The sequence below is a fragment of the Drosophila persimilis genome, unplaced genomic scaffold, assembly GCF_003286085.1.
Source record: "Drosophila persimilis strain 14011-0111.01,24,50 unplaced genomic scaffold, DperRS2 tig00000002-arrow-pilon, whole genome shotgun sequence".
NCBI classification, from domain to species: domain Eukaryota; kingdom Metazoa; phylum Arthropoda; class Insecta; order Diptera; family Drosophilidae; genus Drosophila; species Drosophila persimilis.
Genome location: NW_020825289.1, coordinates 8,197,495 through 8,221,419, shown reverse-complemented (window position 1 = coordinate 8,221,419; position 23,925 = coordinate 8,197,495). Strand labels below are relative to the sequence as shown.

General features: G+C 46.8%; 9 protein-coding genes across 10 annotated transcripts; 4 read left to right on the top strand and 5 right to left on the bottom strand.

Moving 5' to 3' along the window:
• Positions 1 to 187: 187 nt before the first annotated feature.
• LOC6591205 (trafficking protein particle complex subunit 5) lies at positions 188 to 944 on the top strand. Its single transcript, XM_002016159.2, has 3 exons — positions 188 to 363; positions 430 to 739; positions 794 to 944. Exons 1-3 carry the CDS (start codon positions 188 to 190, stop codon positions 890 to 892), a joined length of 585 nt encoding a protein of 194 aa, XP_002016195.1. The 3' UTR covers positions 893 to 944.
• Positions 926 to 1,454, bottom strand: LOC6591204. Its single transcript, XM_002016158.2, has 2 exons — positions 1,290 to 1,454; positions 926 to 1,214 (listed from the first exon to the last, which is right to left on the bottom strand). Exons 1-2 carry the CDS (start codon positions 1,416 to 1,418, stop codon positions 1,002 to 1,004), a joined length of 342 nt encoding a protein of 113 aa, XP_002016194.1. The 5' UTR covers positions 1,419 to 1,454; the 3' UTR covers positions 926 to 1,001.
• A 431-nt stretch (positions 1,455 to 1,885) lies between these two features.
• On the bottom strand, positions 1,886 to 2,590 carry LOC113565198 (gametocyte-specific factor 1 homolog). The gene is made up of 3 exons (XM_026986645.1): positions 2,467 to 2,590; positions 2,279 to 2,404; positions 1,886 to 2,200 (listed from the first exon to the last, which is right to left on the bottom strand). Exons 1-3 carry the CDS (start codon positions 2,566 to 2,568, stop codon positions 1,955 to 1,957), a joined length of 474 nt encoding a protein of 157 aa, XP_026842446.1. The 5' UTR covers positions 2,569 to 2,590; the 3' UTR covers positions 1,886 to 1,954.
• A 1,077-nt stretch (positions 2,591 to 3,667) lies between these two features.
• Positions 3,668 to 6,089, top strand: LOC6591203. The gene is made up of 3 exons (XM_026985839.1): positions 3,668 to 5,428; positions 5,513 to 5,586; positions 5,653 to 6,089. Exons 1-3 carry the CDS (start codon positions 3,822 to 3,824, stop codon positions 6,078 to 6,080), a joined length of 2,109 nt encoding a protein of 702 aa, XP_026841640.1. The 5' UTR covers positions 3,668 to 3,821; the 3' UTR covers positions 6,081 to 6,089.
• Positions 6,090 to 6,143: 54 nt separating this feature from the next.
• LOC6591202 (protein aveugle) lies at positions 6,144 to 6,697 on the bottom strand. The gene is made up of 2 exons (XM_002016156.2): positions 6,526 to 6,697; positions 6,144 to 6,409 (listed from the first exon to the last, which is right to left on the bottom strand). Exons 1-2 carry the CDS (start codon positions 6,679 to 6,681, stop codon positions 6,242 to 6,244), a joined length of 324 nt encoding a protein of 107 aa, XP_002016192.1. The 5' UTR covers positions 6,682 to 6,697; the 3' UTR covers positions 6,144 to 6,241.
• Positions 6,698 to 6,970: 273 nt separating this feature from the next.
• LOC6590996 (26S proteasome non-ATPase regulatory subunit 11) lies at positions 6,971 to 8,793 on the top strand. Its single transcript, XM_002016155.2, has 3 exons — positions 6,971 to 7,356; positions 7,420 to 7,926; positions 7,990 to 8,793. Exons 1-3 carry the CDS (start codon positions 7,042 to 7,044, stop codon positions 8,431 to 8,433), a joined length of 1,266 nt encoding a protein of 421 aa, XP_002016191.1. The 5' UTR covers positions 6,971 to 7,041; the 3' UTR covers positions 8,434 to 8,793.
• Positions 8,794 to 8,975: 182 nt separating this feature from the next.
• On the bottom strand, positions 8,976 to 9,839 carry LOC6590995 (attacin-A). Its single transcript, XM_026985320.1, has 2 exons — positions 9,516 to 9,839; positions 8,976 to 9,448 (listed from the first exon to the last, which is right to left on the bottom strand). Exons 1-2 carry the CDS (start codon positions 9,818 to 9,820, stop codon positions 9,043 to 9,045), a joined length of 711 nt encoding a protein of 236 aa, XP_026841121.1. The 5' UTR covers positions 9,821 to 9,839; the 3' UTR covers positions 8,976 to 9,042.
• Positions 9,840 to 10,921: 1,082 nt separating this feature from the next.
• Positions 10,922 to 11,255, bottom strand: LOC6590994 (drosocin). The gene has a single exon (XM_002016153.2). The coding sequence runs from the start codon at positions 11,216 to 11,218 to the stop codon at positions 11,012 to 11,014; it is 207 nt and encodes a 68-aa protein (XP_002016189.1). The 5' UTR covers positions 11,219 to 11,255; the 3' UTR covers positions 10,922 to 11,011.
• A 24-nt stretch (positions 11,256 to 11,279) lies between these two features.
• On the top strand, positions 11,280 to 17,544 carry LOC6590993 (major facilitator superfamily domain-containing protein 6). Of its 2 annotated transcripts, none has more exons than XM_026986191.1 (6): positions 11,280 to 11,392; positions 13,217 to 13,630; positions 13,695 to 14,143; positions 14,281 to 14,477; positions 14,548 to 15,738; positions 15,799 to 17,544. In XM_026986191.1, exons 2-6 carry the CDS (start codon positions 13,395 to 13,397, stop codon positions 15,979 to 15,981), a joined length of 2,256 nt encoding a protein of 751 aa, XP_026841992.1. In that variant the 5' UTR covers positions 11,280 to 11,392; positions 13,217 to 13,394; the 3' UTR covers positions 15,982 to 17,544. The 2 variants fall into 2 exon arrangements, with proteins under 2 accessions (XP_026841992.1, XP_002016188.1); XM_002016152.2 differs by lacking the exon at positions 11,280 to 11,392 and adding an exon at positions 11,767 to 11,885.
• The last annotated feature ends 6,381 nt before the right edge of the window (positions 17,545 to 23,925 follow it).

Genomic DNA, 23,925 nt, shown 5'->3' with positions numbered 1-23,925 from the left:
GGGCTGAGGGTTCTTTTTAGCTAGTAATATTCGACGGAATATCAAAAACGAGGAATATAGAACTTGAATTCGTCAGTATACTTAAATATAGACGGTATATTTTCGTATATTTCTGACGGTATATTTTAACGATAAATCCGCGTCACACTCAACATATTTTTATCTGTGTTTTGTTTGCCTTATTGCAATGGAAAAACTGGAAGCTCTTAAAATATCCTCAATGCGGCCACGCAGTAATATTCTAGATCGGCCGCTCTCCAAGGGAAAAACAGAGGTCTCCCTAAGCATTGTGGCTCTGCTCTTCAGCGAGATTGTCCAGTACTCCCAGAGTCGTGTCTTCACAGTGCCCGAACTACAGACCAGGTGCGCGTTGCTGCTACTTTAGTCTACTCTTACTTAATGCATCAGCTAATGTGGATATGCTTGCAGGCTCCACGACCTCGGCCAGGATGTGGGGACCCGCATTATCGACTTGTACTTTGTGCGCGAGCGTAGCTCCAAGAGAGAGACTAAGCTGACACAAATGCTGCTCTTCGTCAAGACGACAGTGTGGAAGAATCTGTTTGGCAAGGAGGCGGAGAAGCTGGAACATGCCAACGATGATGAGCGCACCTATTACATTATAGAGAAGGAGCCGCTGGTGAACACATTCATAAGTGTGCCCAAAGACAAGAGCTCCTTAAACTGTGCCAACTTTACGGCTGGAATTGTGGAGGCTGTGCTTACACACTGCGGATTTGTAAGGGGAACCAATGATGAATAGACTTTCTCACTAATTTGATCATTATTGTAGCCCTGCAAGGTCACCGCCCACTGGCACAAGGGCACCACCTACATGGTCAAGTTCGAGGACTTTGTCATAGCACGCGACAAGCAAATGGAGGAGAAATAGTCGTAGCACCCAACATACTTTAAATATACACAATTAAATTTAGTTAACAATAGATTGTTTTGTGTTTTGTTTAGTTTCACTACCAATCCGACATCACCAGAGAAATTACTTAAATAAACTTGAACTGGCGATCCTTGTAGGCCACCTGCCCGGTTCGGTATTTCTCCTCGCGACCATCGCGTTCGCTCTTTAGGGCCCAAGCGTAAATGGCAATGGGCAGTACCACGGCAAAGAGACCCGTGCGGAAAGACTTTCCGGTTGGCTTGAAGTGCTCGTAGTTGGACACACGCATAGCCTGGAAGCGGGCTAGGCCGGCATCGAACTGCAAAACGAGGAAATTAATATTTATCCCAGCCTGATGACATAACAATTGAAAGGAGATTGGTTTTTTACATACCACAGTGCCGCCTTCGCCTGTGGCATGGCGGAAGGGATTCGAGCTCTGTTTCAAATACTCATTGCGCAGTTTTAGAGTATGTTCGTGCTTGCGGCGGATAAATGCCTCCTCTTCCTTGGTTAAAACCATTTTATTTGCAAACTAAAATTTTAGCTGCAACAGCTGTGACTGCCGACTTATCGCTACCGTCCGACCCTCAGAAATATACCATAATATAAAGTTTCATTTTAAAAATATACCGCAAATATACTGACGAACTCAAGTTCGATATTCCTTGGAATATTATTAGCTGTATAGAACATGCCCTCATAATTTTACATTTTCTACAAGATTAACTACTTTTAAGTACTTGTATGTATTGTATTTTGATTAATACAAGTGGTTTACAAGTTGTGAACCTGTTAAAGGAGGTCCTTACCCGATTCAAGTTCGCGGACCATCACTAGATAGACAGCGAGTTTCGATATATCGATCTGAATTTGATAACGATAAAATCATTTGTCAAAATCAAACAGGAAATACCACCATAAAATCCTCAATTAATAAAGACGTCTTTATTGATTGTTTTAAGTAGCATAAGAGAGGAGAGAGGACATAGATAGATGATTGAATGTAGCACATTGGTCTGATATTAATTATGGGTACATAGTTTCTTCATTTGTCTTCTAGAATTTTCCGTGTGACAGAAAACGATTACGTTCTTGCTCACGAAAAGCGCGTTTGGCAGCAGGGGTAAGGCCCTGCGGGTTTGATATCAAGAACTTGTCGTTCCAGTTGGCTCGGGGATCGTAGGTGGGAACATCCGGCTCGTCGTCCCAATTCTCAGTGCACCCGACATCCCCTTTATTCTCTTTATCAATGTCGGCATGTGGAGCAGACTCCGAGCGATTTTGACGTTTTTCGCCATTAGCCTAGTCGAAATATAAACACAAGCGATTATAAATTAATTGAATTTAAAATTGAATCAAAAATGGCCAAATATCATTTACCTTAGCTTCGTCGTGTGGGCATCGGATCTTTCCGGCGACCTGATGACAAAGTGCGACTTTCGGCTTTTTGTCCGGGCTTAAAAAATCTTCATACATCAATCTGTCTGGACAGTTTTCGCAATGTTTCTAGGTGAAATGCAAGCACTTCTGATATATTTTATAATTGAATGATGAATGGCACCTCTTACCTTAATTTCATCGGCCTCCATTAAGTGAGTGCTATTGAAAGGACAGCGAACCATCTTGGAGCCAGCATGATTCCTTTCGCAGCGCTGCAGGTGTACGGCCATGCGAATTCGACGGATGGTATGACTCGCATCGAATGGACAAATCAACATTTCATCTTTGTTTCTCGACATTTTCAAAATGTTCGGTTTACGCTTTAGTTCCTTTCACAATGAAATCACAATTGTCATTTTTCTCAAGCAAGGATGTTCAGGTTTGTTTTTAGATAGTGCTGTGTCATCGGCTTTAAATTGAAATCGACATAAATCTGTTGATTTTGTAAATATATATTGCTAAGACGTCTTTAACCAAAAGTCGTCGGGCATGTGTGGGCATATGGCCCCAAATAGAAAATAGTCTTAAACTTTGGTTGTTCCTGGTTGGCGCTTTCCAAAAGTACCTAATCACTATATCGATAAGCTAACATCCCTAACGTCTATGCGCCGGCCTCATCACATTCTCCCGCCCTCCCCCACTGCGCATGTCCAGCAAAGTGCGCAGATCGCGTGTCTAGGTCCTGCTGGTGCTTTAAGCCGCAATTTGCACTTGCCATGGCTTTATCCAACCCGGTTACTATAAATCTACTTGTGTGTATACCTACAGGTCTGGTAGGTTTTCAGTCTACTTTCTTATTATTTTTTAGTTTTTCGTCCTTGCCGCAAAGTCTGCTGCTTCGTTGGTGGTTTTCCACCCCCGCCAATACAGGGTTACACATACATCCATACACAGACTCACTACCCCCGTTGCCCTGTCTACCACACTCTCCCCCATGGCGCATGTCCTGTAAAGTTTTCTGCGCATATGTATCTCTTGTACGCCGACTATGTGCCATTTTCGGGTTTAAAAAAAGTACATATTTATATCCAAACAGGACGCACTTGCAGGCAGGCGGAGCCTGACCTCCTATTTTATTGCACTGTCCGTAGGGATAGAGGCTCAAAAGGTGCACAAATCAATGAGAAAGCCATCTATATACATAGTGCGCATGACAATTGGAGTTGAGGGAGAGAGTGATTGCACTGCGCATGTGGCTGCTTCGTTGGGTGGTAATGCACTTGGCTTAGCCTCTTCTCTGGCCCGGGCCCGGGGGTGTGGAGGGCTGTTAGGGGTTGCTTTCGATGGTTGCCCGCGGAGTTGCGCAGTGGCTTCCCTTTCGTTTTCACTGGCAGACGCTTTGCAGTGGCGAACGGACCTGGACACGACGACAGAGCAGAGGGAGGCAGAGCCTCGATTGAATTAGTTTACAGACGCTGAGGAAATATTGATTTTCTGTTGCTAAAAGTGCATTTAAATTTTCAATTTGTTAAACAGCCCCAGCATGAGTCTCAAGTCCAGTGCCCGAATCAAGAAGCGCCGCTCGGACGCGGCCGCCGCTACCTTTTCAACTGGAGCTGCTGCTGCAACCGGGAATGGAAGTGGAAGTGGGAATGCTAGTGCAAGTGGCAATGCGAATGGCAGTGGCAGTGGCAACAGTAATGGTAATGGGAATGGAAATGGCAGTGCCGTCCCCCCAACAAGTAACTACAACTGCAACCAGAGCCTGTGCAGCTCCGAAAAGCACAAGAAGCACAGCTACGCGGGACGCAATCCCAACTTTGATACGGACGAGACGAAGCTGCTTATTCAGCTGTGGGGCGATCCCAAGCTGCAGCGCACCCTCATCACCACGCACAAGAAGCACGCTGTGATCTGCCAACTGGCGGCCAAGATGCAAGAGTACGGCTACCACCGGTCGCCGGAGGAGATAACCACTCGGATCAAGAATCTCAAGTGCTTCTACAATCGCCTCAAGAAGGACAAGGAGTGCGGCGCCACCTCCGATTCGGAGCCCAGCTGGAAGCATTTTGCCGAAATGGATGCCATCATGACGCGTCCCATCTTCAGTGTACGGCCCAATGAGGTGCCAGCCCCATCGCTGAAATATCAACTGGAGCAGGCCCTGGAGGAGCATGCGGAGCAGCGCAGCCGGCGGCTGGCCAACGGCGAGGAGTTGTCCGAGAGCGATAACGAGGAGGACGACATGTTGCTCTCCTCTCTGGTGTCCAAAGGCAAGGAAGACACGCCCCGTAAGGAGGTGGAGGCCGCCTGCCTTGGGGTGGACACGGATTTGAATGAGCAGACCCTTGATGCCATCGCCTCCAAGCGACGCAAACGCTCAACCGAGCCGGATGTGGATATCGGTCAGTCGGTCTTGGCCTCCCCTAGCATCAAGACTGAGCCGGGCCATGAGCCAGGACCTGCTCCCGTTGCTGCACCGGTGGAGTCTGAACAGGAGGACGACGATGATGACGACGATTGCATGCTGCTGCCGCAGACCAAGGAGGAGCCCATCGATGTGGATGCTGGCGATGATTCACCCAGCGAGAAGTCTCCTAGTCCCGTCATGTCCACTCTAGCGAATATTTTGCAGCGGCCGAGGAACCCAGGCAATCTCATGTCCTACGCGACAGGCAATGTCATCATCTCAGCGAGCGGCACCACTTCGACTAGTTGCTCGGTGCCTATTCAAAGCACTAGCACACTCTGCAGCAATGCGGGTATGCTGCAGCCGGGCAAGATCTCCTTGGTGCCCACCAATTTCCTGATGCAGTCCAAGCTGCCGGCTACTGTGGGACCTAGTCCCGTGCCAGCCAACGGGTCTGCTCCACAGCTGCAGCTGCTGCAGAGCGCCATCAACCAGGGAGCCCGTTTGATGATTAGCGGATCGGCCTCTGCCCCGGCACAGCCAAGCAATGCCGGTCTGGTAGCCACTGCTCCCGGCGGTGTTAAGTTTGTCCTAGTGAATACCGAGCAGGCCAAGGCAGCGGCAGCCGTAGCTGCTGTGGGGAAATCAGCAGCAACGCTACCACTGGCCACGGCCCAGGCTCAGGCCATAGCACAGCAGCAGCAGCAGCAACACCAACAACAGCAACACCAACAACAGCAGCAGCAACAACAGAAACTGCAACAGCAAAACCTCCAGCAGGAGCAACAGCTGCAACAACGCCAGCAGCGACAGAAGGAAAAGAGAATTCAACAGGAAAAGGACGAGAACCGCCGAGAGAGGCAGAGAGAGGAATCGCAGTCCAGGCGACACATGACAAGTCAGTATAAAATAATTCCATCCAACTCCATTCAGCTATTTATAAACCTACTATCCACCATTACAGCTATGAGAATCCTACTCCGGCAGCTGCTTAATTCCCAGAACGAGGCGAATGAGATCCAGCATAATCGCCTGTCATTGGAGCGCGAGCGTCTGGACTGGGAGCGGTCGATGGGGGATCGCCTGCTGTCGTTGCTCCCAAACCTGGTGCAGCCTGTCCCAGTGGCTACTCCATCAACTACTGCCCAGCGCCTGCAGCCGCCTAAGCTGCTGTTCACCACAGCTCTGCCCATGGGCAATGGTACCGTCACCATGCCACATATACTCACAACCAATTCCTTGCCAAAGGTGATTACGGCCCCATCCTCCACGCCAGTCAACTGCAGTACCAGCAGCAGCAGCACTGCCATCGTCGGGGGAGGCCCGGCACCAAAACCTGCAGCGGACGGTGATGTTCAACTAGTCACGCCAAAGCAGGAGAAGGAGGGCTAATTGATATAGTAAGAGCGATCTCTGACTTTAAGAAACGATGATATTCCATTAAAAGTCCATATCTCATCTTAAATGTAGTTTATTCTAACAATAAGACTTCTATATAATAAAGCTTGAACTAAATACTGATTCGAACGCCAGGATCTGCTACTTCAGGTGTCCTAGCGTATGTTGAGACGTTCCATATCGCGGATCTCCATTATATCTGTTTTGAGGCGCTGCTTGACAATCTCGCGCCAAATGGCCTCACGATCCCGATTGTCCGTCACACCCATGCGCTGCAGCGAGGTGTCCGTAATGCGTAGCAGAGCTCGCCCAGTGATGTCGTGCTGGAATGTAAAAAGATACAAGATCAGTAGGCAGTTATTTTAACGCGGAGGTGCTACAGAGAGAAAGAGAATATGAACAAGGAAAACCTTGGTAAGTCTCTGGAAGCACTTTTTACCTGGACGAATAGCTGGTCGTATTGCGAGTATTCGCCACAGTGGCGACGATACCATTTCAGCACGTCGCTTACTGTCCACTGGTAAACGGCCTTGGGACGCGTAGTCTTCGTCCGCGTTTTGTTTTGAGTGGAATTGATTGTTTCTTCGGCTGGCATTGTTTAATTTATTGAATTTGATTGGAACAGCTGTTCGAATGTGATGGCGTTTTCCAGTACTTCACACGCGATAGTTTGCGATATTTTTATAAAGATACATCGATAGTATATTTTCTGCATTGCGATAACACTTATCGAAGTCGGGCCAACTCTAATCGTGACTGGCGCTTAATAACAACGACGAAAAGGTGAAAAAAGTCAGAATAAAACACCTAGTACGCATTAAATACTGAATATACATATAATACACAAAGAGAAAAAGGAATACGTATAGTGCTGTAGTTGTAACACAGTTTGCTGTTTGATTGATTACAAAATTTTGTCGTAAAGTCGAGCGTTATCCATATTCAAAGTCGCAAGATGGCCGGAGCTACACTTTTCGAGCGTGCACAGGCCTTGTCCAGTGTGAATCGCGAAGAGGACAGCTCACTGCTGAATAAAATAGTGCGGGATCAGGAAGGTGCTGAGAACGATGAAGAACGCATACGCATCAAGGAGCAGGGCATTATGCAGCAGGGTGAGCTCTACAAACAGGAGGGGAAGGCAAAAGAGTTGGCCGACCTCATCAAAGTGACGCGTCCGTTCTTGAGCTCGATTAGCAAGGCCAAGGCAGCGAAACTGGTGCGCTCATTGGTAGACATGTTCCTCGACATGGATGCGGGCACTGGAATTGAGGTGAGTCTTGGGTTTCTCTATTAGCAAAACATTGCCTTTACACAAGATTCCATTTAACCAAAGGTGCAACTTTGCAAAGACTGCATTGAGTGGGCCAAGCAGGAGAAGCGGACCTTTCTGCGGCAATCTCTGGAGGCCCGTCTGATTGCTTTGTACTTCGACACCGCTTTGTACACAGAGGCTCTGGCATTAGGCTCGCAACTGCTAAAGGAGCTCAAAAAGTTGGACGACAAGAATTTGCTGGTCGAAGTTCAGCTGCTAGAGAGCAAAACCTACCATGCATTGAGTAATCTGCCCAAGGCCAGAGCTGCCCTCACCTCGGCTCGGACCACGGCCAATGCCATCTACTGTCCCCCCAAGGTACAGGGTGCCCTCGATCTCCAGTCTGGCATTCTGCATGCGGCCGATGAGCGTGACTTCAAAACCGCCTTCTCCTACTTCTATGAAGCCTTCGAAGGCTTCGACAGCGTTGACAGCGTCAAGGCCCTGACCTCTTTAAAGTACATGTTGCTGTGCAAGATAATGCTAGGACACTCGGATGATGTAAATCAGATTGTCAGCGGCAAGCTGGTAAGTAAATTGAGTTGAAATAATTAAGAATAATCGTTAAATAAATGTTCTTCTGTAAACCAGGCCATTACCTATTCGGGCCGCGATGTGGATGCCATGAAATCGGTAGCAGAAGCCTCACACAAACGCTCCCTCGCCGACTTCCAAAACGCCCTCAAGGAGTACAAAAAGGAACTGGCCGAGGATGTGATTGTGCAGGCGCATTTGGGCACGCTTTATGACACCATGCTGGAGCAGAACCTGTGCCGCATCATTGAGCCCTATTCCCGTGTGCAGGTTGCCCACGTCGCTGAGAGCATTAATCTGCCCAAGGCGCAGGTGGAGAAGAAGTTGTCTCAAATGATACTCGACAAGAAGTTCAGTGGCATTCTCGATCAGGGAGAAGGTGTACTGATTGTGTTCGAGGAGACGGCCGTGGACAAGACCTACGAGCGTGTGCTGGCGACCATTCAGAGCATGGGCAAGGTGGTGGACACACTCTATCAGAAGGCCAAGAAGCTTTCGTAAACTGGCTGGAAGTGGTGGCGACATTATTCAAATTCAACATGATATCAGCATAACTAGCAGACATTTCATAGTTTCTTTTGGTTTTCTTTTTCTGTTACAACAAATTAACAATTCTCATGCCGATTCCAAGCCAAACAACTTTTTAGTTTCTGCGCAAACATTATAAATCAATCAATTGGCAAAAATAGCAACAGCAAACCCCAACCCCAACCCCAACCTCAACCAGAACACAAAGCGGAAACCATTATCTAACATAAGACAAATTATTAATCATTTTATGGAATCGAATTGTTTGCGCGCGTGCGGTATACTAAGCAAAAATATTCAATTAACTACTTAATAAAACAAATCTAAAAGGCAGCTCGATAATTATGTAAAGTAAATTTCCAATCGGTTAGATGAGGGTGTATTTCGATCCTGATCGTTCTACTAGGCCTCATAGGGATCTACGTACTAAAACGATTTTGTAATGTTGATTCCTTTGATAGTCCTTGCTTCAATCAGTCCTCCCATTGTTCTCGTTGGAGATCAACCATTTTAAATATTTTAAAACAATTTAAAATTTTATTAATTTAAGAAATAAATAATTGAATAATGTTGAAGGCAGCCCTAACCACGGAAGTGATGGGTAAGACCCAGACCAGCGCCAAAGTCCGTCCTCTGATTGGCGAATGGGCCACTCATCCACTTGTTGGCTGATCCAGACAGGTCCAAGTGCGTATTACGATCGGCCGAGGACCAGAGGTTGGCTCGTGCTTCGGCGCCCAGCTGACGACCAATGCCGGGGAAATTGCTGTGCGTCAGGCTGGCGCCATGACCTTTGACGTGTGAGTAATCTAGGGCGGCGCCATTGCGTTGGAACTCGAAGCCATTGGCCAGCTTGTTCTGCGAGGCGAAGGCCTTGGCATCGAGATTGTGCACGCCGTTGTTGAAGAGATTGGCATGCACCTCCTGCTGGAAGACGTCCTTCACGCCAGGAGTGTGGGTCCTGGTTAGAGAGGCACCATGTCCGTGGCTGTATAGAAGGAGAGAATTTCGTCTAGTCACTTTTCACTAATACGTTCTTCTTCCGATTGACTTACTTGTTGTAGGCAACAGTTCCACCTGTGGTGACTGGACCCGATTTCGTGTTGCCGGCGGCAAAGACCTGACCCACCACATTGTGATCGGGATTGCCAATGCCTTTGGTCAGATCAAGGCGGGCATCAGAGCCCCCAGCCGGATTGGAGGCCAACGAACCTCCGAGAACCTGACGGCGAGCACGCATGAGACGTGGTGGTGGTGACGGAGGTGGATAATAGGGCAAGGTCTGGTAATACTGAGGCACAGCCTCAGCTATGGCTGCCAGGGCAACGATTGCGACGATGAAAATGCTTCCCTTCTGCATGTTGTCTTGTATTGGCTTTGGATCGAACGAACGCTGACTGATGCCTGATCGTGGCTCACCTTTTGCTTTTATAGCGAAAAGTTCTTCCAAACGTTAAAGCAAACCCCTAGCGCGAGTGGGGAATCACTCGTCTTGTGATTCACAAGACTCATCTGCCTCCATCTGTCTTATCAGCTAGAAATTCCCCGCCTCAGGTCTCTTCGGTGATTTACTTTTGCATATTCTTTCTGTGTGGCCTGTTCTGACCTCTCCACGCCACACCTCCTCCTTCCTGGTCGCATCATCGACGCCACTTGTTGCTCCTTTTGTGTCGATCTCAGCCGCACTCAGCCCCCAGGCCCTTTGGCCGACTTGACAGCTTCAAGTGACTGCCCTTGTGGGCTTAATGGAGGAGAAGTGCTTTATCTTGCGCACGACAGATTCTGACAGTTATAAGCGATATCATAAAACATTCCTCAATTGATGTCCCGTTTTATCAATATATAGTAGCTCTTATCGCGGGCGCTGGGTGGCGGTGGGTGGTGTTTCATAATGAGTGAAAGAGAGTCGTAGGACGCGTACTCGCTTGAGTGAAGTTTCGACCAAGTCCTAATTGAATTCTGTGCGCAGGAGCAGGCTGAAAGGATGTCAGCCGAGAGCGCGGCGTGTGAAACTTTGGCGCCTTGGATGTCAACGAAAAGTTTGCACTGAGAAAAATTCCCTTGATTAATGGGAGATATACAAACGGAGAATATATACAAATGGAATAGTTGGGAATAGTTTGGTAAGTGTTTTTAGTATAAAAAGTCACGTTTATTTTGTCTTTTCTTTATTTTTCTTTCTTTAATTATTAATTGATCTTAAAATTCCTAGAGTGTATACGTATTACGAGTAGAAAAATCTAATAAATCCATAATGATCTTACATTCAATTGTGATTTGCTTTGATGTCTCAGACGTGACCTTTTGAGGTTCTGAGCATCCACAGGCCCGGCTCTTATCAGCGCCTAGTCCCCAGCATCTTTGCCGTTTGGGAGATAACGCAGAAAAATCCCCTAGAAATTTCTTTGTACTTCTTTATTATAATTTTTGGTTTGTTTTTATTTTGCAAAAATTTGTATATTTCGGGGGTCAATTTATTCAAACAAAACACAAATAATTATAAAAAAATGTTTTGTTGGGCTTTTCCCTTCTTGAGATTAGAGGCATACCATCAAGCCGGCCGAATTGGGGGACTCATGGCAGCGACAGCGGGCTGGATTAGTCCCAAACGATCGGCGATGTGCAGTGCCTCGCGGCGCACTCGGATGGGGCGCGGATGGGAGGTGGGGCGTGGATTGCTGGGTCGCGGCTTTCCAGGAGTGGCAGCGGCCAGGGCCCAGATGCAGGCGAGCAGCATAAAAACGAGGCTGAACTTCATTTTGGAAGGTCCGAACAGATCGAACTGAATGCCGATCGATGGAAATGCTTCACTTTATATAGCGCTGCATCGATGCGACTTTGGGCGCCTCCGCGACGGGGATTCTGCAAGTTTATCAGCGCAAATCGTCTCATATTGCGACAATGTCAATGATGTCGACGAGATAGTGGTCTGGTAAGTGATTCCCATCACTAATCATCTCGATCGATGTACGATGTACCGTTTCTTTAGTTCTCTGAAGCGGTTTTCCAACAGGTACATCGAGGTCTTTTTTAAATACAACTAATTTTGGCGCCTAGCTGTCACTTTCGCTTGGGTTTTCTCTCTCTCTCTTTAAAATTCTCTCTGTTTGAGGTCCTTCCTGTGTGGGACGTTAGCCGCGTCAAATCTCATTAGACGGAGCAGACACATACACACACGCACGCACCAGAGACCGAAAACGAAACGAAACGCGCTTGAGCGAGCTTTTCCGCTTTGAGCGCAACATTTTCTTTTTGGGGGCTCTTTTGGAAAATTCTTGGGTAGCTCGTCAAACGTTCGTGTAGAGGCCAGACGCGAGGAAAACTCTGCTTATCGATTACGCACGTAACACACATTTTCCCCTCAACCGAAAGGCCAGTGTCGTCGTCGTGCAAAAGTTACAAACAATTAGAAAACCGTATTTTGGGTGTGTGTAATCCTATGATATTTACTTGAATTAAGGATTTAAAGTTTACATAATTATCTGTGGAACAAGGCTCGTCTCAAGTGTCTCTGTCTCTGGCTTTGGCCTTCAAAGAAGTGTGCGAAAAAATATATTGTATATGTACGAGTATATAGACAGAGATACATCCATTCTCACGTGTGTGCCATAGAAAATGGATTACAGATTTAGAATATCGCCAGATCCCTTGTCAATTGTTGTACAAATTACCAAAGGCTTTTAATCTACGCAATAATCCTTAACATATTTAAAAGAAACTGCTTTTTCTAATTACTGTTTTGAATCTACAAAGCTTTCGACTTGGGATTTTAAGGCTTTAATTGCATCAGATTATGTCTGTTTCAAAGGCCCTTTTCTTTATAAATACATACATATTTAGACGTATGTATGAATTGTACATAGAGCAACAACAAGTCTGTTCTATATATGGATGGTGGTAGATACATATGTACATTTGTATGTATGTATATACAGACACCATTCACCCACATTTGCAGCGTGCCAAGTGAACGAAAAAAAATTGAATAGAAATTACTCATTCGCTCATGTCGCAGGAAAAGCTCAAAGCTAATGCAATCCACTCAACTGAATTGAGCTCTCTCTTGGCAGAGGGAGAGCGCGGTTTGTTTAGCTCTCTCCGAGTCTCAACCTGTGCTTGCACGATGTGTTTTGCACCGACAAGACTAGAGTGGAATATTCAAGGCACTATGGTGATTAAATGTTTCTGGAAATAGAGGAAAAACAAACACGTTTTCCTTATTAAATGGCTGACTTGTAATGAGTCTGCCAGAATGCCCACATTATCCCATTTCAAATATGCCCTGGTGGAAAAACGTATCGTGTAGCTGCAGATTCAGCCATTCTCCGAGTCTTTTGCTCACATTTGAAGCGGAAGGAGGCTCATTCAAAAGCGAAAAGAGAAAGGCGAAAAGCGAAATAGTGGGAGAAATGTGAAAAGGAAGCATCTGACAATTGTAATTACAGACATCTTCTGCATACAAAGGACAAAGGAAGTCGGTAGGACATGAGCTATTTCCGTTTTGGGTTCCTCTAATCCCAAATTGGAGAGACCATAATTACACTGCTTAACAAAACAAAGAAGGGTGTCAGGAATGGTCCTTAGTCATTATAGCCACCGAAATTTCACAAGATAAAGATAAAAGTGTCTCTTTAGTATGGGAAAAGGATTGCATGCGGATGCGCTCTTTGATCTGTGGAGGGTAGCGGGACGAGCAGGGTTCGGCAAAGAGACAAAACGATTGACATCCTCCTCTATTGTATTCTGTATTCCACAGCTGCCGAATGATAATGAAAGTGATGATGAGACTGTAAGTGGGGGACAAAAGCAAAGAACGAGACCCACTGGGACGAAGGAAGTGGAAGCGAGAGCCAAATAACCAAGAGAGAGCACTGAAGGAAGGCGGTTGAAGGGGAGGAAAGAGCGAGGGCTATACCAAGGAACTAAACACCACAATGAATCCCTACAATGCTGGAGGAGGAGGCGGAGCTGCACCCAATCCCTTTGGGGCGCCATCAGCGGCAGTACCTGGCTATGGCCAGCAGGGTGCGGGTTACGGCTATGAGCAGCAGTCAACAGGTGGCTACGACCAGGGCAACTACGGGGTGGAGCAGCAGGCAGCTGGATACGGTCCTCCAGGGGCCAGGCCTCGCGTGGATGTGGAGGCGACCGGCGAGGTGGATCCCAATTTGTAAGCACCCCCTCCACAGAGCGGCTTCGCGAGATACTGAACAAGATACTTTCCCCATTTGCAGATATCCGGAGGCCAAGGAATCAACGCACAAAATACGCGGCCACTCGGACATCCTGGAAATGTTCTTCGGCGCGAGCACCGAACGGGAGTTGATACCGGTTAAGAGCTTCTACTTTTTCTTCTACGCGGCCTTCGGCTCGCTCTTCCCGCTGATGGGCGTCTACTTCAAGCAGATGGGCATGAATCCGGGCCAGTGCGGCATCCTGGTGGGCATGCGGCCGTTCGTCGAGTTCCTGTCAGCCCCCTTCTGGGGATCCTACGCAGATCGCTGTCGCCAGGGCAAGAAGCTGCTGCTGGGCTCGCTGGCCTGCTGGGTGCTCTTCACCATTCCGCTGAGCTTCATCCGGCCGGAGGCCATCAACTGCATCGAGCGCCGGAATGCCACGGACTTCGTGCTGACCTACACGCGTACCAAGCGCGATCTCTCGGCCATGTACGACTGGGATCAGGGTAGGTAGATCTACCTCTTTCCTACCAAATGTATTTCGTATTTTTTAAATATAATACCGCTAATATCTGATCTCTAGTTTCCTGCAATATCAGAGCATAGTATTAGGACTTTGATAATATCGAATGATTTTCCACAGATCAGGGCACTATGCCCGCGGAGGAGGCCCTGGAGGAGGCCGAGGCCGCTCACAGCCGGAGCAAGAGATCCCTGCTGTTGCCCAGAATCGATGCAGGCATCTCGCCGGTGCACATCAACTTTGTGAGCAACTACGACGACAAGTACCATCGCGACTATGTGACGCCCATCTTCAGTTCCATGGTCTACAGGACGCCGGTGGGGACAGAGAGAGGGAGAGACAATCTGCCACGATGATTACTGACCTGTTGATCTTCGCTTCTTTTAGGATATCCAAAAGGCCTTCTTTCTGCTGCTGCTGGTGATCCTCATTGGGGAGTTCTTCAGTGCCCCGGCCATCACTCTGGCGGACTCGGCGGTGATAACGCTGCTGGGCGAGGATGCGGACAAGTATGGACACCAGCGCATGTTCGGCTCGCTGGGCTGGGGCATCTCCATGTTCCTGGTGGGCATTGCCCTCGACCACTCTACCTCGTTCTCCAACCATCCCTGCGGTGCGGGCAACAAGGAGAAGAACTACAACATCTGCTTCTCCATCTTCTCGGTGCTGATGACCTGCGCCATCATCTCGGCCTCGAAGATCACCTTCAAGTACGACCCGCTGGACGAGCAGCAGCAGCAGGCCTCCGCACAGTTTGTGGACCCCAGCAAGAAGGCCGCCGAGGATGAGTCGATGAACCAGCTGGCCGCTCAGCTCAATCTACCATCACTGGCAGTGGGTAGCGGCAGCGCCGCCTCAGGGGGCGCCAGTAGTTTCCCGGCCGGCGGCCATCAGCCACAGCCGCACATTGGCGCCGAGTCCAAGGTGTTCGCGCAGACGGCCAAGGAGCTGCCCGAGTGGATGACGGTGCTCACGCACTTCAAGGACGTGAAGACGGCCTCGTTTCTGTTCGTTGCCTGGTTCATGGGCTTCGGAATCGGCCTGATCTTCACCTTTCTGTTCTGGCACCTGCAGGACTATGGCGGCACGCCCACCCTCTTCGGTGTGGCGTCCGTGATCAATCACGTGTCCGAGATCTTTGCCTACTTCTTCAGCTTCCGTCTGATCACCCAGATCGGCCACGTGAAGGTCCTTTGCCTGGGCCTGATCGGCAATGTCCTGCGATTCCTGTACATCTCGTACCTGACCAATCCCTGGATGGTGCTCCCCTTCGAGCTGATGCAGGGCATCACCCATGCCGCCGTCTGGGCTGCCTGCTGCTCGTACATTGCCCACAACACGCCCAAGCACCTGCGTGCCTCCGGCCAGGGCGTGCTCCAGGGCATCCACCATGGGCTCGGTCGCGGCTGTGGCGCCATTATTGGGGGAATGTTCGTCACCTACTACGGTACTACTGCTACCTTCCGTTGGTATGGTATTGCCTGCCTCCTGGTGCTCGGCCTCTTTATTTTCGTCAACTTCTATCGCAAGGAGCAGGGCTTCATCTCAGACATACCCGTCACCGAGGATCCGCATCAGGTGAGTTTACCCAATGCCCGATCATTGGGTACCAATCCGCTAATCCTGTCTTGCCTCCAGGTGGCCGAAGAAACCTCGCATCTGGCGCCGCACGGGGTGCCCAGCAATCCCATACCACGGGCCCTGTCCAACTCCCGTCTGAACGAGATGAATCCCAATGGCGGACCCTACGGCACCTATCAGACCACTGGCGGCAATCTGGACATTCCCGGCGCCAATCCGCACAATCCATTCGCGCAGTAAGGACACACAGTACAGTGCAGTCCCCCAGTACAGTCACAGTCACTCATGTAATCCGAAAATGATTGAACGAAAGAACAACAACAAATATAACCGCAAACATATCTTGGACATTGGCCTGCAATATAAATTGCATAACGCATAACGCTTTATTTTGATTTGTTGTGCAATCAATATACGATCTGCAAGTAGCATAGAATACAATATACAACAAAAACCACACATACACATATATTTTATATAGGAAATACCATATACGCAGGGCAGGAAGGGAGGCATCCACATCGGGTATAAATATCGGGATATTGTACGACTAAACGGTGGGTGACTAAACGGTTGCAAACATTTCCGATTGGTAATTCAATAGTTTCTTTAAAAAATACAAACATTTAGGTACATTTTCCTTGTAGTTTTGATGTATTTCTTAGTTAAAATATAGAATATATTCTATAATACTTAATTTATAATGACACCGTGATTGCAGTTGATTGCTGGCAATACAAATACATAAGTAATACAATACTATACAATATATATAGAAACAACTCTGTGCAATCTATAATATTTATAGGCCTGTTATATTTCATTTGCAACGCACTGGAAGCTCTAGCCGCCACCAGCCAGTGCAACATTTTTGTTGGGCGATCACCAATCAAATCACGCATGAAATCACCAATCAAATCACCCATGAAATCACACATAAAGTACCTATAAATCGTGTAACACAAACAAACAAAACGAGGGTAGGAAACACTTAAATAACCAAAATTAAAATCATAGCTCCATAAAGGAATATTTACTAATTAAACGAAAGAAAGCATTAAACACAACTACGAGTAAAACTAAAAAAAGGGAACTAAAACGAATAACCAAAGTAGAAAAACAAAAGTGAAGAAGTGAAGGAGACCCAAGGATATTGTAACGAATGATATTATGAAAATCCGCCTCATTGCAATCAACTGTTGAATATTTTAATTTTTACACACAACAAGATATAGGAACAAAAATGATAGACAGGAATATTGAGGAGACAGACGTACATATTTTCAAATACCTACGAAAGCAACCAGAATGCAAAAGATAATTATATGAAATATACATATATATCTATATGTATGTATATGTATAGTATATGGAAGTTGGCGCACCAAAATCGAAGAGGAAACTACACTGTATCTGTACCTAGGAGATATTTTTACTGATTTCATCTATAGCTATCTATATAAATAAATACTGTATACATAAAAGATATTGTTATTTTCGAGTTATGATTATTACATTATAAAGATACCTATGCTAGTTCTTGTGTACAGCACCAGATTTTCGGGTAAATGAACTTTAGTATTATGCATACTGTACAATGGCACTCGCGTTATGTTTGTTGAGCTAAACCTCTTTCTATATACATAGATACGATATACTATACTATACTATACTATACTAAATAATTAAAAATATACATACCGATCCCCAAAATCGAACCGAACAAACACAAGAAATCATGTAATTACGAGTATGTATTTATGTATGTTTAATAAACGTTTAACAACCGAGTGAAGAAAATAAGTCACAGAAAACAACAGCCAAATCGGACACCTATTGTCTTACCTTTCCCCAGCTGTGTTTACTCGAACTGAAAGACTCTTCTTCCTTTCCAGACTCGTCTCCAGATTCCCCTACGAGTATAAATAAATCCGGAATCCCGTCGCACAGATCACTGACAATGCGCCACGCGTTGGGGATCGTGTTCTTGGGACTCTGCTTGGCTGTTCAGGGAAATGGAACGGCCTCCTCACCACCCAAGGCCCCAGCAGCACCATCCATATCTCTTCCGGATTCACTTGGGCGAGCTCCAGCGCCATTCAGACCGGCTCCAAGACCCACCAGAAGACCCCCAGTTCCACTGAAACCGACGAGACGTTTGCCAGTTACACAAAGACCGACCCGTAGACGGACGACACCAAAACCAAGATCTCAACCAGTGCGCACAACCAGAAGATCCCCAGTAGCCACCACCGCAAGACGTGCGATTCCCGGCATCAGAACGACAAAGTCTCCCACAACTGCCATACGGACAACGCGGACGTTTCTGATTTGGTCTCGAATGCCCACAAGACTCTTACCGACGCGACCGTACGTACGACCTACAATCCGACCCACCTTAAGGACCAGATCACCGATCCGTCCACGGGTGCCATCGGTTCCGAAAGTGCGTCCATCCCAGCCAACAACTCCAGCACGGGCCAGATCTCCTCTGAAGTCCACAACAAGGCGTTTAGAATTCATATTCAAGGAGCCGACAGTTGCGCCCTCAAGAGCTTCCACAAGCTCACTTGTTCCAGGAACAACGCGACCCACAAGGACTCTCGTATTTTTGTTCCCCGACCGAACACCCAGCACAGGCAATACCCCAAGGCCACCCACGCACCGTCCAACAACTGGCATTTCAAAAGGCAATCGATTGATTGGATAAGCTACTGAAAGCCAGTAGATGTTCTGGACTCAAGGGATATAAGGATATGTCATCGGAAAGCCTTCTTCGTGTAAATTTAGAACTATGCTTCGCTTTCAGAGTGGGAGTCCTGGTATCTACCATACATATGTACTGGGTCATCACGCGATGTGGAATTCTTAGTAACTTTTCAAACCCCGACACATGACTGTAACTTTTCATTGCATTCTCTTTTAAAAGTGGACTGGAAAATTCATATAAATAAAAAATGAAGGAGATAAGTACATGCCTCAGGAAATACTGTGTATTCATCATCAACCTATATCCAAAGGATTCAATAAAAAAGATACTTACGATTCATTCTGGATCAATGGATGGTTTTTTCTGCAACCTGCACATGATGACGTGTGTATCCAAGGTGCCAGCATACCTCTGGTCCTACAACTAAGTGGTAGGTGGAAAAAAATAGTTGTGGCATTCCGGAAGCGCTTCAAGTTTGGCCAAGCTCATTCGTCTCTGCGATTTGTTGGCATTTCAACGGGCTGACGTGCTGGCCGGTTGGCCTCGAAGGGGGGCGGCTGTAGGATTGAGGGTGGGTGGGTGGTTCTGTTGGCACGGGGGGCGTGGTGCATTGCCTGCTCATGCAATGATAAATGAAGTTTTAGTGGCTTTTGACCCATTTAATAAATTGTTAAAGTTGAAAAATGTGCAAGAATATTGCAAAGTTGCTCGCTCTCCCTATTCTTTCCCCTTCCCCTTCTCTGGAACTGCCCTCTCCCCATTCATTTTTTTTTTTTGTATTTAGTTCCTTTTGTATTTATTTTGTTGCTACTGCTGCTGTTGCATTCTGAATTAGGGTTAATTTAAAAGTTGCCAGTGCTACACGGACTGACCCATCGCGTCGTTTCAAGTAGCAGTTGGGGCGCTGCAGTTGGGGGCAGGTTGGCAGCCCGGTTGGAAAGTTTCTCTCGCACACTTTTCATGCCCCACTTCCACAGAAGTTTGCTGAATTTTAAATAATTGTGTTAAATTGCATAACGTGTCCAGCAGACCTCTTTTCCCCACCCTGGAAAAACTTTAACTTGCTGCTTATTAAGTTAGAGTCAACCACGACGACAACGACAACGACAAGGACGAGGACGAGTCCGCAGTTAACGTTATTATGTGCCATTAAAAAATTGTATATTATAACCATATTAAAATGAAAACTCGACTCGAAATTCCCTGACAATAAATAAGAAGGATATACAGGGCGGATGAATGGTGGTCTGCCACTGTGAATCCTCTCCAGCCATAATAAGCAGCATAAAAAAGGCTTGGGCAAGGGTCTATTAGAGTCCGGGGCAAGCAGCTCTTTGGTCCCCACTCTATTTACCAAAAGAGAACGAAAAATGTGCGGTGCAAGGGCAAGTCATCCTCATGGAATCCACTCCATTGTCAGTCCTAGTCAAATCTACATAGGATGGTACATACATACATACATACAGATATACAGATATATATGTATATGTATAGTATATCCAAAGCTAAATAAACAATTTTCTTTTATGCAAAAATAACAAGCGGCAACAATGCATTTTTGCATAAGAAAGCCGCAGCTGAAGTTGAAGTATGGCCCAGAGACAGGGGCAGGGCGGGGGTGGGGGCGGAGAGAAGTCCTGCCAAGGAAGCGCCACCAAACGAAGGAATAGAAGAAGAAGAAGCAGAAGCAGAAGCCAATGCTATCTGATCTTTGTGTTGCACTGAACAAGCGCTCTGCCTGGGATTGCCATTTGATTGGAGGATTACAAAATGAGGTAGTGTATGGATTTTTGGGCTGCTTGGCTCCTTTAAAAATGAATAATAAACGGGATTCCTTTTGGAGATGCCAGCATATGCACTGTCCCTTAATTCAGCACAGCGTTCATAATCCTAAGTGCCCTGATAAACCCTTAACTCACCGACTAACGGTCCACAAGCAGATGGGAAACTAACTTCTGCGGACTCACCAGAAAGGACCAAGTCGGAGAATATAGAAAATGAAACAGTGAAAAGTCTGGCAAGAGCTCTTTCGAATTATCTATTGCAAGTCGGAAAGGCATGCACCCAAGGAGGTGTTATTTAGGGATCAAGAACCTTGACTATCTACATATACTAAGTGATATTTACTTTCCTGTCCCGCCACAGCTTTTGTGTGTATATGCTGTCCATCCATGGAGGTTCCACTGTAGTTGCATTTCGCAGGGCAAACGCACTCCTCCACCCACTAACACAAGCATCTACAGTTTATTTTGCAACATTTGCAAGTGAAGCCACAATGAACATGCGGCGAGGGCCAGGGCACCGCTAAGGGAAGAAGAAGACCCAGACCCAGGGAAAAAGGAGAATCAGAGTACGCAGACTTGAGAGAAAAAGAGGAGAGAGAGAGAGAGAGAGAGAGAGAGAGAGTTTGAAGCAAGAAGCAGCCAGCAAAGGCGAAGACATTCAGCCGCAAAAAGTTGACGCTAGCATGTGCGGGTGCAACTATGTATCTCTCTAGGAAGGGTGAAAGAGAGGGGACTAGTGGTAAAAAGTGCTGAGCATAAATAAGACATTTGCGTGTGTAAGCAGCAACAACAAGGATGGCTTAAAATAACTCCAGCACTCAACATTAGTGGTACTCGTATTCCAGAGTAAGATTTTAATATTTCTTAGCATCAGATCAAAGCGAATCCGGCTTCTGTGGTGTTTTCCCTAAGCTGCTGCTAGGTGACAGGCATGCCAATGACCATTCCAAAGATGTATACATTGTGAGGAACCTTACCTGGAGACCCACATTCCTATATATGTACATATGTATGTATGTACAAAAAGGCTAGTTTTATTCGAGTAGGGAAAGCAGAAATAATACCCAAAATCCGCTAAATGAACAGCTCACCCATAGAACAAAGCAGCAGCGGAATAAAGCAACAGAGGAGTGGACAACAGCAGAGAGCGAAGAGCAGCCGAACACCAACACCGAAACTCACGAACACGATGCATTTAGTTCTCAGCCAACCACGATATGACTCTTTTTCGAAGAAGTACCGTTGAGCCGAAAAGACGACTTCGAACGCCAGCTTGGCGAGAACGAGGAGTCGAATTCTAGTGATCAAGAAGAAGAAGAGGCAAAGGGCCCAGTGCAGCGGCAGCAGAGGACTAGGACCAGGAGACCGAAGAGTGCAACGACAACCACACAGACGACACAAGAGGCAACGTCGCATCGTTGGACCCACGGGTAAGCTGGCCGATGGCCAAGATTTGGAGGTGCCTAGATTAGGAGTGCGGTGGGATCAGTCAGATAGAAGTAGAAAGGTAAATTGGCAACTAATACATAAAATACACCCCTCCTTCTCTTGCATAACCCATGGTCGAACATCTAGTAGGCTTTCTGTTGCTACACGCTCCGCTCCGATCAAACTCTTCTTTGGGAATACCGCTATTGCAAAAGTGCTTGCCAAACCAAAGAGGAAGAAAACAAAAACAGCAAGAAGGAGCCTGGTGTTAGCCTTCCTGGTAGGTGGAGGGATTCTGCAATAATTTACAAACTGCTTTGTTGCAACAAGCAAAATGTAATGCAAAATGCAAAGTCATCGCTCGCCCGTTGTCCTCGAGTGCTTATACCGCCCCCAACCGTCTCGAAATCTCTTTATGCTGCCTTCTGCGTCTCCTTCTCCACCCAACCACTCGTGTGGCCAATTGTTGTGATTTTTTTCTGTGCAATTCGTGTACATGCATTTATTTAAATTTCTTTGTCCTGCTGTCCAAGGTGTGTTAATATTAGGTGCGGCATTCCAGCACTTCGGGAAGCTTATTTACTCTCTGCCTCACCTTGTATTATTGCATCTTGCCATTTGCTACCAATCCCCCCCACCCGCATTTTGCCAATGTATTCATTGTCTGTGAAATTGTTGTGTGTGTGTGTGTGTGTGTGCTTGTGGTTCCATGCCGTCGCATAATGTCTTTCTTAGCTGTCTCTACTTTCGCCATCCCATTCGTTTTCAATCTCCCTATATCCCACACCCTCTAACCTATACCCTATGCCATTTCCCCATCCCCAATCCTGGTGAAGAATGCAGCTTGCGGTTTTTCACATGCGACAGCATTTAAGTGGCTGCCGTTTGTCTCTCGCGCTAGATTGCTTTGGATAAGTAGATATATACCTCTGATTCCGTATGGTAATAGATATGCACGATTATACATATATATGTATGGGTCCCAAGATTTACACAAATTTTAATGCGATTATAAATCGTCTTCTGTCATGATGCCAAGCAGCATCCTTTATCCACTTTGGAATTGGCCTGGCATGCATTCAATGCGATTATATTTATCGATTTGCTAATCTATCGTGTGGCTAGTGGTGGAACAATCGGGGCTCTGGAGATCTCGGGCTCTCTGGCTCAGGCAGAATTTCGAAGGGATAAAGGGTAGAGCTTTAACACGATTTGAGGTTACCCTTAAAGTGGCACAAAGCACTCATAACAGTATCAACCGCTGGCACAGTTTCCGGCTGCCATTCATTCAACACAACACCAATTCCGCTTTGCTCGCCATTTTTGCCAATTTTCAATCTCGACCTGCCAGAATTGGTCCATGCGACGGTGAACTCCATTATCATTGTCATTAGGGGCCTTTTTGTGCCTGTGCCTATATGGAGGCTTCCTGCGCATTCCGTTCCCTCAGCACGCACTTAGCTCTCTTATAGTTCCTGTTGCTGCCAACAACCTTTCACCTTTGCCGTTGTTGTCTTCTGTCTGCTGGTGCCTCGGCCAAAGCCCAAACAAAAGGAAAACAATTTTCATGCGTGCCTGGGAAAAATCAAAAGAAAGGGGCAGCGGGCACACGAGAACGGCGGAACAATGCCTATTTTAGTGAGATAAGAAAGCAAGCAGCAGTGGCAGCAGCAGCAGCTCTTCAAAGCAATTTCCAAGTGGCCCCGAGAGTCAGGTTCAGGCCCAGGCCCAGGCCCTGGTCCAGGTGCAGGTAAAGAACCCGAGTCAGGTGCAGGCTCAGGCAGAGGGACCCACCACTCAGTCATCGCTTAAGTGGGTGCCGTGAACTTTTCCGGGACGCTCGTTGCCTTTTAATACCCTTAGAGCGGATTTTGCTTGACGATGCGCTCAAAAGGATATTCCTTAAGGACTGAAAAATTCCGAAGACTGGATAGAATCACATATTGCAATCATTCCTATGCATGTTGGGGCTTCTTACTGGTGTAGCTGTAATAATATTTTATCAGAAATGTAATCTCAGAATCTGAGAACATTTAACCAAAGGCTTCCATGGATAAAGACATTCTAATGTGTCTCAGTAGCAATAAGCAACCGATTGTAGAAAAGAAAACCAAACCAGCATCAGATTTAAGTGTCATTGGTGTCATTTAAGTGTCCCTATGTATATCACTCTGCTGCTCAACACAAAACAAGTACTCATGTGTGCTTCCTACATTTGTATATTTACACATAGGACCACGACCACACAACCGAAAAGACAAG

What these genes read in the sequence shown, in the direction of transcription:
- LOC6591205 (XM_002016159.2), top strand. Translation starts at nt 188, where the DNA reads ATGGAAAAACTGGAAGCTCTTAAAATATCCTCAATGCGGCCACGCAGT. An exon ending in GTGCCCGAACTACAGACCAG is followed by an intron (nt 364 to 429) that starts GTGCGCGTTGCT and finishes ATATGCTTGCAG; the next exon opens with GCTCCACGACCTCGGCCAGG. An exon ending in TGCTTACACACTGCGGATTT is followed by an intron (nt 740 to 793) that starts GTAAGGGGAACC and finishes TCATTATTGTAG; the next exon opens with CCCTGCAAGGTCACCGCCCA.
- LOC6591204 (XM_002016158.2), bottom strand. Translation starts at nt 1,418, where the DNA reads ATGGTTTTAACCAAGGAAGAGGAGGCATTTATCCGCCGCAAGCACGAA. An exon ending in CAGGCGAAGGCGGCACTGTG is followed by an intron (nt 1,215 to 1,289) that starts GTATGTAAAAAA and finishes CTCGTTTTGCAG; the next exon opens with TTCGATGCCGGCCTAGCCCG.
- LOC113565198 (XM_026986645.1), bottom strand. Translation starts at nt 2,568, where the DNA reads ATGGCCGTACACCTGCAGCGCTGCGAAAGGAATCATGCTGGCTCCAAG. An exon ending in TGGAGGCCGATGAAATTAAG is followed by an intron (nt 2,405 to 2,466) that starts GTAAGAGGTGCC and finishes CATTTCACCTAG; the next exon opens with AAACATTGCGAAAACTGTCC. An exon ending in GCCCACACGACGAAGCTAAG is followed by an intron (nt 2,201 to 2,278) that starts GTAAATGATATT and finishes TATTTCGACTAG; the next exon opens with GCTAATGGCGAAAAACGTCA.
- LOC6591203 (XM_026985839.1), top strand. Translation starts at nt 3,822, where the DNA reads ATGAGTCTCAAGTCCAGTGCCCGAATCAAGAAGCGCCGCTCGGACGCG. An exon ending in CAGCAACACCAACAACAGCA is followed by an intron (nt 5,429 to 5,512) that starts GCAGCAACAACA and finishes GAAGGAAAAGAG; the next exon opens with AATTCAACAGGAAAAGGACG. An exon ending in GTCCAGGCGACACATGACAA is followed by an intron (nt 5,587 to 5,652) that starts GTCAGTATAAAA and finishes CCACCATTACAG; the next exon opens with CTATGAGAATCCTACTCCGG.
- LOC6591202 (XM_002016156.2), bottom strand. Translation starts at nt 6,681, where the DNA reads ATGCCAGCCGAAGAAACAATCAATTCCACTCAAAACAAAACGCGGACG. An exon ending in ACGACCAGCTATTCGTCCAG is followed by an intron (nt 6,410 to 6,525) that starts GTAAAAAGTGCT and finishes TTTACATTCCAG; the next exon opens with CACGACATCACTGGGCGAGC.
- LOC6590996 (XM_002016155.2), top strand. Translation starts at nt 7,042, where the DNA reads ATGGCCGGAGCTACACTTTTCGAGCGTGCACAGGCCTTGTCCAGTGTG. An exon ending in ATGCGGGCACTGGAATTGAG is followed by an intron (nt 7,357 to 7,419) that starts GTGAGTCTTGGG and finishes ATTTAACCAAAG; the next exon opens with GTGCAACTTTGCAAAGACTG. An exon ending in AGATTGTCAGCGGCAAGCTG is followed by an intron (nt 7,927 to 7,989) that starts GTAAGTAAATTG and finishes TCTGTAAACCAG; the next exon opens with GCCATTACCTATTCGGGCCG.
- LOC6590995 (XM_026985320.1), bottom strand. Translation starts at nt 9,820, where the DNA reads ATGCAGAAGGGAAGCATTTTCATCGTCGCAATCGTTGCCCTGGCAGCC. An exon ending in GGAACTGTTGCCTACAACAA is followed by an intron (nt 9,449 to 9,515) that starts GTAAGTCAATCG and finishes CCTTCTATACAG; the next exon opens with CCACGGACATGGTGCCTCTC.
- LOC6590994 (XM_002016153.2), bottom strand. Translation starts at nt 11,218, where the DNA reads ATGAAGTTCAGCCTCGTTTTTATGCTGCTCGCCTGCATCTGGGCCCTG.
- LOC6590993 (XM_026986191.1), top strand. Translation starts at nt 13,395, where the DNA reads ATGAATCCCTACAATGCTGGAGGAGGAGGCGGAGCTGCACCCAATCCC. An exon ending in GGCGAGGTGGATCCCAATTT is followed by an intron (nt 13,631 to 13,694) that starts GTAAGCACCCCC and finishes CCCCATTTGCAG; the next exon opens with ATATCCGGAGGCCAAGGAAT. An exon ending in CCATGGTCTACAGGACGCCG is followed by an intron (nt 14,478 to 14,547) that starts GTGGGGACAGAG and finishes CGCTTCTTTTAG; the next exon opens with GATATCCAAAAGGCCTTCTT.